At 40.8% G+C, this 17,357-nt stretch overlaps 2 protein-coding genes across 5 annotated transcripts; one reads left to right on the top strand and one right to left on the bottom strand.

Annotated features, from left to right (window-relative positions):
* The first annotated feature begins 317 nt into the window (after positions 1-317).
* On the top strand, positions 318-5,224 carry rnf113a (ring finger protein 113A). Its single transcript, XM_061700680.1, has 10 exons — positions 318-512; positions 598-677; positions 1,041-1,136; positions 1,271-1,378; positions 1,543-1,652; positions 2,546-2,652; positions 2,730-2,819; positions 3,816-3,909; positions 3,975-4,081; positions 5,084-5,224. Exons 1-10 carry the CDS (start codon positions 407-409, stop codon positions 5,152-5,154), a joined length of 969 nt encoding a protein of 322 aa, XP_061556664.1. The 5' UTR covers positions 318-406; the 3' UTR covers positions 5,155-5,224.
* On the bottom strand, positions 3,686-17,036 carry strada (STE20 related adaptor alpha). 4 transcript variants are annotated; one of them, XM_061700676.1, is made up of 13 exons: positions 16,932-17,036; positions 16,643-16,700; positions 16,384-16,441; positions 13,493-13,521; positions 10,436-10,538; positions 9,237-9,358; positions 9,032-9,140; positions 8,826-8,949; positions 7,970-8,141; positions 6,678-6,782; positions 6,330-6,595; positions 6,220-6,262; positions 3,686-5,634 (listed from the first exon to the last, which is right to left on the bottom strand). In XM_061700676.1, exons 2-13 carry the CDS (start codon positions 16,652-16,654, stop codon positions 5,479-5,481), a joined length of 1,299 nt encoding a protein of 432 aa, XP_061556660.1. In that variant the 5' UTR covers positions 16,655-16,700; positions 16,932-17,036; the 3' UTR covers positions 3,686-5,478. The 4 variants fall into 4 exon arrangements, with proteins under 4 accessions (XP_061556660.1, XP_061556661.1, XP_061556663.1 ...); XM_061700677.1 differs by lacking the exons at positions 13,493-13,521; positions 16,384-16,441; XM_061700679.1 differs by lacking the exons at positions 13,493-13,521; positions 16,932-17,036 and having other exon boundaries at positions 16,643-16,675.
* Positions 17,037-17,357: the final 321 nt, after the last annotated feature.

Raw genomic sequence — 17,357 nt, 5'->3', positions numbered from 1 at the left:
GTACTCAGTTTCACGTTCGTTTTGTATAATATTATAACAAAAGTCGTAGCTAATTAAGTCTTAAAGTAATTTGTTTTCTTTTGTAAGCCTTCTAGTCATGTTTTCCTTGGGGTGATTGTGTGACAATACATCCGGGTCTTTAGAGAGCTCGACGTTGTTTATTTCCGTTCCAACGCAAGCGACGTCATCACGTGCTACACGGCAAATATTTTAGATAAAACTAACCTACAAGTATTAGGTAAATATAATGGATAAGTAGTCGTACGTCTAAATAAAATATTTGTTGTTTGGTTTTCGGCTACTAATCAAGTTTTGATTGTGGTAATTCAGTAACAATACGTCCGGTCCTGTAGAGGGCGCTGTAGCGAAAGGGCTCAGTGTTGTGTTTACAAACTGAACGGACAAGATGGCAGAGGCAGACAATCCAAAAGAAGGCTCTTGTACTTTCTTGTTCAAGAAATCAACAAAGAAATTTTCGGGACGAAAAAGAAAGGCCAGTGACAGTGATAAAGGTACCATTGCTTATTTCAATAATATTTTTACCCTTACGAATAATTATAATGTGTATTGGTTTCTATGTTACGATTCCACGTTTAGATGGGAACAGTGATGAAGATCTCAGTTCTGTGGTCAGAAAGGATAAGAAAGAGACTCGAGTAAATCCGATGATTCAAAAGGTAACATATAAATAATAAAAAAAATTAAGTCGGACTCTTTTTAATATAAATTATTTTTAGCTGCTTCTGTTATTTGCAAGTGCCTCCCTGCTGACTTGCATTGCGTCCAATGACACCATGATTGAGAACAGCTAGTTTATCAAAGAAAAAAAGCAAAACTTTATTTCAATGTTATTGTCATTTGTGTTTTCTATAATGAAGGGGCGGGAAAAAAATTACAATTAGAAATCTGATCTTTGCCATTTTTAAGCCCATATCTCCCAGTCCTACTTTTAACCTGCAGATAATTATACGTTTAATTTATAAAGCACTTTTAATTAAAAAAAATCTCACATAGTAGCTTCATGAATCATTTGTGTCCAGTCCAAGAAAGTGGAGAAAGAGGCTGTGTGCTCCAATGAAAGTGAAGATAACAAAGAGGACAAGATAACCATTTCCTACAAGTCCACACGTTCAGCTGTGAGTTGACATTATCACGCTAACATTTATCATGATTAATAACAATCGTAGATATGCACCACTCAGTATTTAAATATAGCATCACCCCATTCATTTACACTATGTTTTTCAATATTTAAACTTGTTTAAAAAAGAAACCAGAGGGCCCAGAGGACATGGGCGCCACGGCGACGTACGAACTGGACACGGAGCGTGACAAGGATGCTCAGGCCATCTTTGAGAGGAGCCAGAAAATCCAAGAGGTAAATTGCATGTCCAAATTTGCAAGGTCTGGGGATTTTTCAACAGGAATCTGACTTATGTTAGCAGAAGAGGGTCTTCCAGTTTTTTTTTTATTAAGCTTCAAAGGTATGACAAAATTACACATGGGTGCTGCTGGATAAACCCCATTGTGTCCTTCCCATAGGAGCTGACTGGCAAGGAGGACGATAAGATATACCGTGGCATCAACAACTACCAAAAATTCATCAAACCCAAAGATACCACTATGGGCAACGCATCCTCTGGCATGGTCCGGTGGGTAACCATCAACCGCGAAATAGGACTGAGCACGAAGGCCTTAAGACACTTTTCTCCACAAAAATCTGATTTCCCCACCCAATTTGAAATGATAATAACATTATTCAAAACATGTTTTGCCTTTTGTTTTTACAAATACCAATACCAATCAAGCATTGAAAAAGTTCCCCCCCCCCCCAGCATTAACTTGCATCAACTTTGACAGAAAAAAAAGAAATTTTAAAAATTCTTTACTCGGGCTGTGCATGAATTGGTATAGAATCAGAACAAATCTTAGAATATTATACTACTGACTTTATTCTGACAAGACACGTTTACTAAAAAAAATATATATATAAATTTCATGATTTTTAGCCTGTGTTTATGGGCGATGGCATTTTGATTTACTGTGCGAAGTTTCTGCACATCCTTAGCGGGGACCGGTCTGTTTTGCAGTTGTATTTCGTTCTTACAGTTGATAATGGATAGTGGATGCAAATAGCCATAGCCCTCCACCGATACGATGATCTCCGTGGAAAGGATAGGCATAGTTTTTTTCCCCGTATTAAATAAAATCACCATTTAAAAAATGCATTTTCTGTTTACTTGGGTTATCTTTGTCTGATATTAAAAATTGTTTTGATTATCTTTAAAGTGGGGAAACTGCAAAAAAAATAAGAATTTGAGAAGGGGACAAATAGGGTCAAAATTTTACAGCGAGGCTAAATCACTGCTTTTGCAGCGTATAAATGGGCACCGTTTGCTATAGTAAACTTGCTCCTCTCAGTCATGTTAGTAGTGTACGCCACAAAAAAAAAAAAGAACAAATTGATCGCCCAGTCTTACAGGTAATCAACAAACCCATCACAATTGTGCAGGGCTCACCTTCTCGTTTGTGGCCCAACAAACAGGAAAGGACCTATCCGAGCCCCGGAGCACCTACGAGCCACGGTCAGATGGGACTATCAGCCAGACATCTGCAAGGACTACAAGGAGACCGGATTCTGCGGCTTTGGAGGTAAATAAAATGCAGATCATCGAAACATCAATCAAGTGATTAGACAAACTCGTTTCACCTTCCGGTTCTTATACCAGACAGCTGCAAGTTCCTCCACGACCGATCCGACTACAAGCATGGCTGGCAGATCGAGAGGGAGCTGGAGGAAGGCAGATACGGCGCCAATGGTGAGCTCGGTCACAGCTAGAGTTGAAGGCGTCTGAACATTTCATATCATGATTATCATGAACAAAATGATCACAATTAATTAGTATTATCACAATATTACTAAAATAAATCATTAAGAAAATTATATATATATATATTTTGCTTTTATTTGCTATAGCACGTTTCCTTATTTGGGTCGGTGTGTACTGGACGGAGTCTATCCCAGCTGACTTAGGGCGAGAGGCGGGGTACACCCCGGACTGGTCTGCAGCCAATTGCAGGGCACGTACAATATCTGCTCCTGTTTGCGAACAGAGTCTCAGGACAAATTTAAGTTTCTGAGCCGAGGTTCCACTTTAAAGACAAACAAGTATTCATGCTCACTTTCACATTTGTGGTCAATTTAGAGCGGGGGTGTCCAATCTTTTTCCTCCAAGTGGCGCGTTGACATTCAACTTCAACAGTAAAACCAATCCAACAAGCTCCTACACTACCAACCCAGTTTGGACACACACACACTCAAGTGCTATTAAATGCTAAATTTTGACCAAACCTTTGACTGGTTGTTTATAATTTCAAATCATTTCAACGTGCCTCGACTGGGGCGGTTCAACACGGGTTGCGTTCAAGGCACGCAGAAGAAAAACAGCAGCTGAATGATGCCTTCACTAACAATTCATTAGACGATAGAACATTAAACCAAGTACAAATAAAGTATGTGGGGTATCTGTGAAAAAAATAGTAATAAAATAACTCCGTTTATGCACAGTATGACTACAATCTTTCATGGTCATGTCTCTCACACAACTCTCATATGCACCATTAATCCAAGACCACAAAAAAGTATCTCACTTCACTTAATACTGCCATGCAGAATTTACTCGGGCTGATAAATTCACAAGAAAAAACTCATTAAAATAATTTTATTTCAGTTTTATTAATTCATTCATGTCACATTATTTCTTATGGGGTAAACAGATTGTTGATCTTACCTAATCAACAACAATGTGCTCTAGACGAGGAGAACTACGAGGTAAGCAGCGACGAGGAGGACTTGCCCTTCAAGTGTTTCATCTGCAGGGAGTCCTACAAGAATCCCATAATCACAAAGTAGGCGGCTCCTTTTCTTTATTTTAGCGTGTGATCACTGCACACTCACATCTACCTCCTCACAGGTGTCGCCATTACTTCTGCGAGGCCTGCGCCCTTCAGCACTACCGGAAGTCCAAACGCTGCTACGTGTGCAACACTCAGACCAATGGCGTCTTCAACCCGGCCAAAGGTGAGCCCCTCAGCATCCCTGTGCTAAAATCAACTGCTATGGTTGGGAGATTTGGCCTTAAAATATAATCTTTTTTTTCCCCCACACAAAAACCAGATGCTGCATTGAAATAGATTTTTTTTTTTCACTTTGCTGATAGAAAAAGCTGTCTACATGTGTTGCTGCATCGTTTATGTTAAAATATGCATTCCTTAAAGCGTGATTAAAAACGCTGATGCTATCCGTTAGCCCTTCAAGGCGTTTTCTAATGTGTGAGCATTAGGTTATCAAACTCTAAGGCAACGTTATGTGGTTGTTTTAAATACACAACATGTAATTATGTTTAATTTCACAGTAAAGTTCAACTGGGAGTTGCAAATAGCAGCTTGAAACCTTTTTTTTTTTTTAAGGAATTGTTCACTATCTGTCAAACTGCTGCTTGTTGTGAAGTGAATTGAGTTCACTGCCACTACAGCGCTTGCATGTAAAATTTTTCCTCAGCCAAATGACGGCTGGTATCTCAAGTCATCACTGTGTGTAAAGACAATACTTAATGAAGTAACACGGAAAATGTTCAACAACTTGCCGCCTCAGCAAAATAGTTTTGGCTTGGAAGATACCTCAGCTCAAAAGTTTGCAACATGTGGCTACATCACTGGTTTTGCCATTTATGCACCATGTCTTTGGCAATGTTCACTGTAATTAAATCTGCAATTGCCTTCCACCAGGCTCCTTTCTTGTCATACATAAAACAATGTAAAAATCATTCCGCTCATGTGGTCCATCCCTCAGCAGGAATTGAAGTAGTTGATTTAAATTGTTTTTATTTGTCGCTAGAGGGGTTGAAAAAGTTGCTAATTCGCCAACGCTTGACTGCTTTTGTAAACTAGCTCCTCTCTGTTCAGCCATGTTATTGTAAGAAGGGCACGTCAGTGGGGATGTGTTTTTAACTACGGAAGTTGCTAAAAATAAAATAATTTAACTGCTCAGGCCTACCATGTGCTCATAGTTTGTTTCTTTCAGACTTGCTGGCCAAGATAGAGAAACGCAAAGCTGCCAGCAACTTGCCACCGTCCGACGAAGAGGATGACTGACGTCTCCGACTTTTGCCCCTTACTGTCTTTGTGCACATTGTGAATAAAAGTGTATTTTAGTTTTTTCAAGTGGAAACATCACTTTTATTGTCAAATTCGTCACATTCATGCAGTGGGGCCAGTTAAGGAACATGCAAACGTGTGTGTGTGTAATGAGTGAGAGGTAGAGCGTCTTGTGTACAAAGCCTGAGAGGAAGAGGAGGCCATTTTAAGACAACAACAAGAGATGTCAACAGAACCGAGACGGCAACCGGCTCGTCACCTCCGAGAAGAGTAACGTCAATTTATTCACAGTCGGACAAGGCTCGTCGCTCTCCGCCGACGTCAGAAATCCCAGTCGTCCACTTCCAGGTGGCTCAGGCCCGACTCCAGACTGGCCAGTCCAGACAGCAAGGGCTGCGGCTGGGAATTCTCGCCGCTGCCGATGGGTGTTGCGGGTCGCAGGAGCTCTGGCAGCGCCTCGGAGGGACGCCGCTTGATCTGAGAGATACGGGCACACATATCACTTAATACTGGGTGGGTCAAAAGTAGGTACAGTATATAAACTCTTAATTTTTATTTATTTTATTTTTTTTACATTCCTGGCATGTTTTCCTTCCTGATCTCCTTACTTCCCTCAGATTTGCTTTTTATTCTTGCATCCTGACTTCCATCCTTCCTTTGCTTAAGCCTTTTCTGACTTCCTACATTCCCTTTCCTTCCGACACACCTTTTTAATTTGTGCATCCTCACATTATTCTTTGCGTGAACTTACCTTTCTGCCTGCTTACATTCCTTCTATCATACCCACTTTATTTCATGCATTTTTACATATTTCCTTCCCTTAAACTTCCCTCCTTTCCTTCTGTCACGCCTGTTTTATTCATGCATCCTTACACCCTTACTTACTTCGCTTCCCTCAAACTTGCCTTTGCTTCCCCCATTCCAACTCTACCTTTCACGAAGAGGTGCGACGCACAAAAAAGTAAAACTTTGACGGGCAATATGAAAGGGGCTTATGAATCTATAGTGTCGGCAGTGTTTACCCGGTGGGCTACAACAACGTTAGGATGAATTCATACGCACCTGCTTGAAGAAGGGATGACCTATGAGAGCGGAGGCAGAGGGTCTAAATGAAGAAAGGGGAATGAATGAGTAAGATTTTATAGAAATCTTTTAGCTGACACTGACTCTACCTCTTCTCTGGATCTCGCTGAAGACACAACTCGACAAAGGCATGAAAGTGCGGGGAGAAGGTGCGGTTATACGGGTGTCCTGATGAGGAGGAAGCTGGTTCGCCGTTGGTGTGGCGGACCGCACCAACACTGCTGCCTCCTCCAAGCCCTTCACAAATGCCAGAGTCTGCGCCAGAGCGCGACGGCCTCATGGAGAGCTCCTCCGGCGGGATGGTGGTGGTGTCAAGCAAGCATGGCACTGTCCCGTTTAGCTTCTCCAGCAGCATCTGCGCAAAGTAAGCGGGGAGGAGAGAGCTGTAGTCCTTTGCGAGATGTCCAACAATAGGTGGATGGGGTCTCCTCTCTCACTTGCGTAGCAGGCATATCTTTGAAAGGGACGTGCCCATTAGCTAGCTCACACGCTGTGATGCCCAGGCTGTAGACATCTGATCGGAAGTCGTAGCCCTGCAGGTTCTGAAAGGCAAAAAATAATAATAAATGAATAAAATTAGAGAGGGGTAGTTAGGGGTCGCTGAGCTGACTTTCATGTAGCATGTGTGGGATTCCCAATCAGTGTTCCAAGTTTAGTCAGTTCATGGTTACAACTGCATAACCGTAACACAATAAGCCACACAGAAAATAGATTGAGAAAAGCAATCAGTAGAGAGAAGAACTCTACTAAGGTTTGACAATCCTAAACATTACTTGTCTTTTTGCTCGCCTTTCGGTTGTCACTCGCGGCCGTTTAGGCTCCTAGTAAGGAAAGATAGTCGGCATTGCATTTGATTTGAGCTGTCGTTGATACCCAGACATACCGGTGACATGTCCATCTAACTCAGGGGTGGGCAAACTTTTGTGCTAAAAAGGGCACATTTGATTTTTCAAATGGACAGCTAGGTCATTTGTGGATAAGGTACGTGATATGGTATGTAGATGTGTATGTAAAATAGTTTATTTTATTAAAATAATGCACTCATTTTCTGTGTTATTTATCATCAATATACAGCACTTATTTATCGACCAATTATTTACTAAAATAAATGAAACTACAGTATATGTAATTTTTTTCTTTCTAAAAAAAAAAATATATATATATATATATATATATATATATATATATATATATATTTTATTTTATTTTTTTAAATTCAATTAGCCAATTATTCATGTGGATCCACATAAGGGGACAGTAACTTCCCCATTCAAAAAAATAGCAAAAATTTCTTTCCCGCCCAACACATGAAAATAAATTCCTTAAGCTGCACTTGTTCCAAGATATAATATAGGATATAATGTACGGCTCTTTATGTGCAGTTTTAAAGGGCTCTATAAATAAAGTTGAGTTGAGGCTCTGCACCATGTGTTAATGATTTATTCCTACTGCACATAAGTTTTATAAGTATCGCACATAAGTTAAATACAAATTTTACCTAAAGGAATGTATGAAGACAAACTGTTGTACAATTTATATTCAGATATATTGTACTTTAAAGTTAAATACAACTGAAAAGTTACTGTACTGGATTTAAGAAAAAAAGTTCAAGCCATTGATTTTAACATTATGCAAAGTTTGAACATTTCAGTGATTCTTTCGTGTACCCCTCGAGGTAGCTCACAAACCACACTCTGAGTATCACAGAGATAACGTGAGTTTGCCGTACCTGCTGCAGCACCTCGGGACTGAGCCACGGCAGCACTTTGATGCTGTTCTGTGGGAAGTCGTGCACCACCTTGGCCCGCTGGCCGTGTCGGATCAGGCTGAAGATGCTGCGAAGGCCTGACATGCGCACCTGGCCATCAGCGGCAATCAGCACGTGACTAGCCTTCACACTCCTGCACATGCCAAAGAGCAGCTTTAAGCCACACCTACAATATTGCCTCATTGATTGGACTCAAATGACTGACTGATTAGCTCTTGGAGAATCTGTAGCCTAGACGTTCACTTACTTTTCCTCCCTATCCTGTGAATGTTTATATGTTATTTTCAATTAAAATATGAAAATAATTGCATACAAACAATATAATTGTTTGTGTGATAATAGATTAAGCAGACTGTTTATTCTTGTGATTTGGGTTGGGTCTATTATTGTTCATCATTATACCGTTATACTGCACATCACTGTCACTATCATACTTCCTGCTTTGCACTCATTGTACACATATTACTGCGACACAATTACACTATATTGTTTAACTACTATATAGTAATATGCAGCATCTTAACTTTTTTTTAGATTAGTAACACCTGATCTAAGAGTATCTCTCTTTCTCCCCATCCATCCTTCCACGTACCCGTGCACATATCCCAATTGTTGGATTAATATTCTGTTTCTTTCTTTTTATAGATTGGAATTGAATTTCTTTTCATCCCTCCTTAATGCTGCTCTTTGTTTTTTGTTTGTACTTGGTTGGCTGCACATATGCATATGTGTGACTATTGCTTCTGTGAGAACTTAATTTTCCTCACGACATTAAGTCTGTCTGTCTATCTATCGATCCCTCTGTCTATTATCTTACCTGTGCACGTATCCCATTTGGTGGATGTACTCCAGAGCTTTGAGGATGCCCAGTAGGATGTAAGCGATGGTGAGCTCGCTCATGCCGTCAGGAAAGTACGTGCTGACGAGCTCTCTGGCCGAGCCTGGAAAACAAACAACAGGCTGACAATAAGTATAGAGTGGGAGCATAAAATGTAATTGTTATCTGCACATGCTCCACCTCACCGTACGCCATAAAGGGGGTGATGACCCACAACTCGTTCTCGGCGATGAAGACGCTCTTGTAGGGCAAAATGCTGGAGTGGTGAAACAGCTTGGACACGTGCAGCTCAGCCTGCAAAGCGGTTAAGGGTTGTTTTTTTAGTTCATTCCTTGAGCGACAGAGAGGAGATTGTCCAGAGCAGATGACAACTTTCAGACTGACGCAGACCTGCAGGTAGGCGACCATCTCGTTAGTACATGACTCCAGGTCGATACGACGTATGGCCACGTGCTCCCCGGTGGGTCTGTACCGGGCCCGGTTGACCGTCATCAGGTGGGCTAGGCCTTGACCTGTTAAACAGACAATCTTGTGTCACTCAAACGTTCCTTCCAGTGCTCGTATTAGGTATTTGTAAATTGAAATTAGACGAGAGAGCGAACCCCCGCATATCAGCGGTTCGCCATTTGCAAATTCGCCTATTTGTGGATTTTTTGGGGGGGAGAGATATCTTCTGTTATTTGCTAAAAAAAAAAAAAAACTCACATAATTCCTGTGCTCAGGCCATCTTGGGGCCAAGGAATTATGCTGAGGAGCTTCATTTAAACAAAAGCAGTCCTGTGCCACCAATTTGTGGCATCTACAGTATAAACCTTTTTATTACACACAGATTTTTGCAATTCGCAGCAGGGCTCGGTCTCTATCCACCGCGGATAGCGGGGGTTCACTATAGGAACTCTCAAATATTTTTAGAATCGATTATTCTAGTGATTACCCCATTATTCAAGTAAAATATTTAACTACAATTCCAATACAAAATACGCATTTGAGGTCCAGGTATTATTCTCGTCCACTTGTGGTCGCTATCCTCAGATTCTACACTGAAGTATGTGTGACTTTGAATGTGTGTCGCTTTAAAAGGCGGGGCCTGGCCTGGTGAGTGACGTGGGCGTCAGCGAATTGGCTGTTGAGTCCCTGGGCGTCAGTTTTGACTGAGCAGCTACTCTATGAATGTGATTTATTACGTGTTTATTTCGTTACCGTTAGTTTAATAAAGCAATTAAAAGTGCACCAGCGGCTGTGTCTATCCTTGACCATGTTACCTTGTGTGGGCAATCGTATATGTGCTGTTGTGTAAGCCAGTTCTCCTTTACAGTAAACACATTGCACTTCATCTGTTTTAAAGTGTGAAATGATCCCAAACTTTGGACATTCTCTGTCTTCGCAATCTTTCCTCATGGCTCGCTGGCATTGTGCTGACTTATTTCAACATGAATCTGCAGTTACATCGGCGTATGTGGAAAAGTTATCACTGCGAAGCTTCGAGGCAGAGATTTTGCTTCGACTTTTTTATCATATTTTTTTTTTTAGTTATTTAAATAATCATTGCACTCGTACTTCACCGGACTAATAAAATTACAATGACTTACCGATAACAGCGAGCAACTGATAGGCGCTGCTGTCGGGGAGGAAGCTTCCCATGGTGTCTCGACGTGGAAGGGACGTCAGGCTTTCCCTGCTGTCCTCATGGGCCTGGCCGGAGATGCAAGAAAGGCAACACAGATGAATTAGTTACAACGACAAGGACAAGATGACGTCCGATTCCCATTTGGTTCCTCACATGCTCAGAGTTATGAGAGTCAAAAAAGTCCAACTAATTAATTTATCATTGAATATGTTGTCCTCGCTATTTCTTTGGGTGTTAGAGAGAAGTATTGTGCGACAACTGAATTAACTCCCTCAAAAATTGGCTTTTTGGGTCTTTTCCTACATTTCGACAGGTGTGGGAGATGGGCAGTGGCGCACCCGGTCAGAAGACCCACACTTCTCCCTGTGAAAGTGCTCAACACCCACACTTTTCCTGCTTCAAAAATACAGAATAACAATTATCTAAATTTCCCAATTAAGGAAGCTTAGTTAAATACACGGTTTATGACATACATCATTTCGAGTGTGCAAAGAACTACTCTGATTCTTTTATATATTTTTTTTAAATATTTACTGTAATTATGACCTTGCTATGACTGTGTTAAAGTAGGTTAGCAATAGCCTGTTACTACATATGTGCAAATTTGTCACAGGTCTCTTTAGGTCGCCTTGGAAACAGAACATCGTCATAGACTGAGGAGCCCCTGTATCCATCCGTCCATGTTCTTCATTAGAGACACAGGTGAGCTTGATGGAGCCTACCTAACAAAGGTGACTTTCAGTGAGGATGAACATCTGTATTGATGATTTATGTTGTCCTCCACATTTTTTGCTTATTAGCAAGCAGAACTGTGTAACAACTACATAACTAATTCCCACAAAAAAATGTCTGAATAGTGGTAGAGAATATTTAAGCCATGATAATCCGCCATGGAGACCATAAGAAAAAATAAATAAAAAACTACCCTCCCAAATGTTTTGAAGACATTTAAATTTATTAAAACACACTTTTTAACACACGAAAAAATAATAATCACAAGTATAAAGTGTAAATACTGGATGTTTTTCATAAGAACATGTTGGAGTCTGTTCGGTGTGCCTACTACGTGCCAAATAACACAACTAAACAAGGTTAGTACAGTCATCAGCAGGTTGGTCAATACTATAACACACATTTGTAAAAACATACTGTGCAGAAATACAATGTGAGATTGCGTGGGGGTCCACTGTGTCACTGTTTCCAAGGTGATGTGAAGCACGCACACAACCTGGAACAATGCTGTAACCTGTGTGAGTTGTGGAGGGGTAAGGCCTAGAAAATACAAAAAATCCAAGGCGACGGTGGATGGAGCGGGCGGGCGTCGCCATGCATTTCCCAAAAGTTGCACGACATTAGTGAACACCTAGGACTAACATGTGTCCTATTTGACCTCATCACAAGCAGCCATTTTGCCATGCCTTGATAGACAGCTCTTGTATTGGATCTCATTAAAGAGTAGGGCTGGGTGATACAGCCTTAAAATCTCCATTTAAAAAAAAAAAAATAATAAAAAATCTTGATTTTCCTCCCCCCCCAATTTTAATAGTTTTTCCCCATAGCACAGAAAACAATAATGACGATGACTGTTTTTCTTTGGCTTCTGGGACTTGCTTTATTTCTCCTGATGTCAATTGTTCCCCCCCCCCTTACAATGTGGGGAAGAAAATTCCATTTTGTCAAAACATAATGTGGATTATGTAAATGAACAATTTTAATCTTCACCTATTTAACCTCATAAAATGAGACGTCGAGCGACATAGCTCAGCTGGTCCATAAAGTGGACATATAAAAAGTCTACACACCCATGTTAAAATGACCAGGTTTTTGTGATAAAAAAAAAAAATAGACCTATAACCTGTACTGCTCCATTAATTTTTTTTTAATATATTTTTTTTTTGAGAGAGGAAGTAAAAATGAACAACTGAGACTATATAGTTGCGCAAATGTGCACATCCTCTTATAACTAAAGACACGGCTGTGTTCAGAATTAAACAATCACGTATATGTAAATGGGAGTCAGGACAAATCTGCCACCATTAACCCTGAATAAAGTTTAGATGTTCTAGTAGGCTTTTCCTAACATTTTCTTTCTTTCTAGCAGAAACCTGAAGGTTTTGAGACTACACTGACTGGTGTTGTGAACAGTTCACAATTCCCTCAACCTTGACCAAGACTCCAGTTCCAGCTAAAGAAAAACAGCCCCCCAACTACACCTATAGCTGCCAACACTAAAAGACAAGTATGTTATGATGTTTTTTTTTTTTTTTGTTATGATCAAATGATTTGTGGTTTTATTCTCTCTTAATAGTAAGTCTTTATGTATCCTGTTTTATATTATATTGTCTTGTAGATGTATTTTACTGCTTTTTTACATCATGGCCAGGGGACTACAGATGAAAACTAGCCTTCTGGCTAATTCTGGCTTTTTTAACCATGTGGATTTCATGTGTTTTATCAAATTGCATTGTCCCCTTTCAAATAAACTGATTAATAATAATAACTGAAATAATTTATCTTGATCTCATTTTTTATATCACAAATCCTGGCATTGGAACAGGGGTGTGTCGACGTTTTACATCAACTGTAGCTCCACCATGTTAGTGGAAGGAGTGCACATCATTGGGGACATGCGTTGAACTACAGAAGCCATAAAAAAACAAAAAATAAAAAACAAAACAAAAAAGAAAATCCGCCTGACAAATAAACGTGAATTAATCGATAATATCAATATTATTATTATAAATAGAGAGGTCTCCATAGTTGATGCCAGATCAATAGGAACGCATGTGAGCACCTGGTGTGATCATCCTTTTAGTGAGTTGACTAAAGTCAGAGCACATTGCCAACACTGGGGGGAAAAAGGGAGTGAATATTCATGCATACTGAATAAGTGTGAAGACACCTGGCGGTCAGTGGGTTTCCACACACAGCGAAGAGCCTGTGCGCACACACGCACATGCATGCACGCACGCTCACAACAGGCATAGAGAGCGTGGCAATGCGATGACAGGACACTTACTTCCCTGTGAGAGAGTCCCTGAGCTTGCTCTGGGGTAGAAAGACCACATCAGTGACATGAAGACAAGAACATACACACACAGACACACTTATAGCATCTTCCTTACTACTTTAGAGGACCACCTGCCCCTCAATGATGTTTGCCTGTACATGAATGGCTTGAATTCAACCATACGTTGCACATAAATTGATGGGAACAAAGCAAAGCTAAGAAACCAGTGAACCACACTGTGATACAAAAAAAACTAGGACAACATATTACCAAAATTATACTGACAATTTAAGTGAACGGAAAAGCCAATTTTGCCACTGTAAATTGTGGTTGTTTGAGCTGATTATTCAGGAAAACGACACCTCTAACGTTCAAACCTTTGCGTTCAAACCTATATGTCATACGGGAGCGCAGATCAGTGAGCATCAAAGGAAGAATTCACCTTTAAGTCACATTTTCGTCATCCGTCTTGTGCCCTCCTTTGGACACCATTTAACCCTTTAATTTAATTATTTTAATTTTCGAGTTCTGACAAAAACAAACTGTGAATTATTTCCCACGTAATAAATAGCAGGGTGGTGGGGCGTTCGTGGTGATTTGAGTCTTGGATATATTAAAGATTAGCAACAAAAAAGATTTTAATGCATTTGTATTTTTCATGTAGTTCCAAAAACTCCCTCTGGAAACTTTGTGGCCAAAAAACGACTCATTGACTGGGATTAAAACGGCAGTTTTTAATCTCTCTGCCATTACAGGATAAAACCATCCATCCATCCTTTCTCAATACCGTTCAGAGACGCGGGGTGCTCGAGCTTATCCCAGCTGACGTTGGGCGAAAGGCGGACTACACCCTGAACTGGTCACCGCCAGTCAGTAGCGGGGCATATATAGTGGGTACAGAAACTATTCAGACTCCCTTAAATTTTTCAGTCTTTGTTATATTGCAGCCATTTTGTTAAAATCATTTGTTATTTTTTTCCTCATTAAATGTACACACAGCACCCCATATTGACAGAAAAAAAAAATGGTTGAAATTTTTGCAGATTTATTAAAAAAAGAAAAACTTCAATATCACACAGCCATACGTATTCAGACACTTTGCTCAGTATTTAGAAGAAGCACCCTTTTGAGCTATTACAGCCATGAGTCTTATTGGGAATGATGCAACATGTTTTTCACACCTGGATTTGGGGATCTGACATTCCTCCTTGCAGATCCTCTCCAGTTCTGTCAGGTTGGATGGTGAAAGTTGGTGGACAGCCATTTTCAGGTCTCTCCAGAAATGGTCAATTGAGTTTAAGTCAGGGCTCTGGCTGGGCCACTCAAGAACAATCACGGTTGTTTTGAAGCCACTCCTTCGTTATTTTAGCTGTGTACTTAGGGTCATATTTATTGGTGAAACTTCGTTCCAGTCTGAGGTCCTGAACACTCTGGAGAAGGTTTTCGTCCAGAATATCCCTGTACTTGGCCGTATTCATCTTTCCTTTGATTGCAACCAGTTGTCCTGTCCCTGCAGCTGAAGAACACACCCACACCATGATGCTGCCACCACCATGCTTCACTGTTGGGACTGTATTGGACAGGTGATGAGCAGTGCCTGGTTTTCTCCACACATGTCACTTAGAATTAAGGCCAACAATTTATATTTTAGTCTCATCAGACCAGATAATCTTATTTCTCACCATCTTGGGAGTCCTTCAGGTGTTTTTCAGCAAACTCCATGGGAGCTTTCATGTGTCTTGCACTGAGGAGAGGCTTCCGTCGGGCCGCTCTACCATAATGCCCCGACCGGTGGAGTACTGCAGTGATGGTTGACTTTATAAAACTTTCTCCCATCTCCCGACTGCATCTCTGGAGCTCAGCCACAGTGATCTTTGGGGTTTTCTTTGCCTCTCTCACCAAGGCTCTTCTTCCCCAATTGCTCAGTTTGGCCGGACGGCCAGCTCTAGGAAGGGTTCTGGTCATCCCAAATGTCTTCCCTTTACGGATTATGGAGGCCACAGTGCTCTTAGGAACCTTAAGTGAATTTCAATAATTCCATTTCTTTTTCTGTCAATACGGAGTGCTGTATGTAAATGAATGAGGAAAAAATGCACTTAAATAATTTTAGCAAATGGCTGCAATATAACAAAGAGTGAAATTTTTAAGGGGGTCTGAATACTTTCTGTACCCACTGTATAGAGATGGACATCCACTCGCACTCACATTCACATCGTCACTGAGTGGATACTGAACCCATGCTGCCTGCACCGAAATCAGGCGAAAGCATCATTACACCATCAGTGACTAGGATAAAGCCGCGTATTCTCCAATTCAAATTCAACCATTTTCCCATTGTAGAGAGTCTTGTTTGTGCCAGTTATATCATGCCACGAAAGTGAGAGTGCAAATTTCATCAAGGTATAAAAGACGTACAAGTAAAAGACAAAATCTCTTTAAAAAAGATTTCCTGCCACAGGCCGCAACACGGCCAATATTATAACCGAAATATGTGTGAATGTTATCTTACTTTACAGTTGTATGACAGTTGGGAACAATAACGTGTTACTTAGAACCGGGATTTTTTTGGTTAATAAAGGTTTTATGGTGACAGTGTGACACTGGAAATGATTAAAAATACAAAGAAATCAGGGGTAAACCGGCTCATGTTCAACCTTAGAAGGTCCATGTTCAGACGTGTACATAGCATCCGGATGCCCTTCCCTGACCATCCACAAACTGCACCTGGCCAAAAAGGTACAAGTATGTCCCCCAATGTAAAAGCCATGTGTCCAGGGTACAAAAACAGTACCTTGATGAAAATTCAAGCCCTAAACATACAAAAGTTATTTTTGTTTTCCTGACCCTGTTCACTTAATTGTACAAGGTTGACAGACACTGATTTTAGCGTTGGGCCTCACCTCCAAATAACTCCAAATCCCGCAGGCTCTCCACACTCAATTTCTCAGACACCCAACGCTGACAAATACAAAGCAATAATTCACAGACAAACAGGGAGACAAAGAAGAGAGACGATTCAAGCATGAATGAGGACAATTTCCACAGGAAACACATCTGCGATGAATGATGACTCACAATGGCAGCTTGTATTACTATACTAAACAATGTTCAATTCTATTTTCCTGAGACCATAATGGTAAATTGGTGCATAGGACTCACAAGAAAAGACATTGATCTCTTTGTTTCAGCAAATGTTGAAACCACGTCCTGGGGAAACCTGCAAAATCACATGTATCGGCGGAAATAGATGAACAATTGTGCTCTTTGTCTTTATTACACACAATATATTAGAAATCAGTGAGTGGTCGGAGCTGCTCAGTTGTCATGGTGAAGTGCGCAGGCTAGTTATGCTAACACCCGCTGAACTGACATTAGCTAAACTCGCTGGTGACTCATTATTTGAATAAAACTCCTCGCTATACTCGAGGTATTTAAGGTGTTTACTTACTATTTCAATCGTATAGTGTTCGGGACGACAACGACTGGATTAAAATTTTACTTCGAGGATCGCCATCCTGTCATATATCCAACTCTATGTCGCTGACTGTTGGTGTCGCGCATTAACTACGTCATGCAACAGGAGCGGGCGCGTTACCCACACAGTTTCCAGGCAGCTTCCCACTAACCGTAACCCACACTAATCCTAGACGTAACCCATCCTAAACCCTCTTTAGACCCAACTTTAGCCCAAAACCTAACCATAACAAACTTATTTGTTTTCATTTCGTTCAAATGTGATACATGTTTGGGACGGTAATCCTGTTAAATCTACATCACCCACCCTTCCCGCTACGCAGGAGCCAATCGTGTTGCAGTTGGCGTGTCCTGCCTGGAAACCACGTGGGAATCCTTGTAACGTGGAGGGAGGGGGCTA

The sequence above is a fragment of the Phycodurus eques genome, chromosome 16, assembly GCF_024500275.1.
Source record: "Phycodurus eques isolate BA_2022a chromosome 16, UOR_Pequ_1.1, whole genome shotgun sequence".
Taxonomy (NCBI): domain Eukaryota; kingdom Metazoa; phylum Chordata; class Actinopteri; order Syngnathiformes; family Syngnathidae; genus Phycodurus; species Phycodurus eques.
Note: the sequence above shows the minus strand (reverse complement) of the source record. Positions and strands in the feature narration are given on the sequence as shown.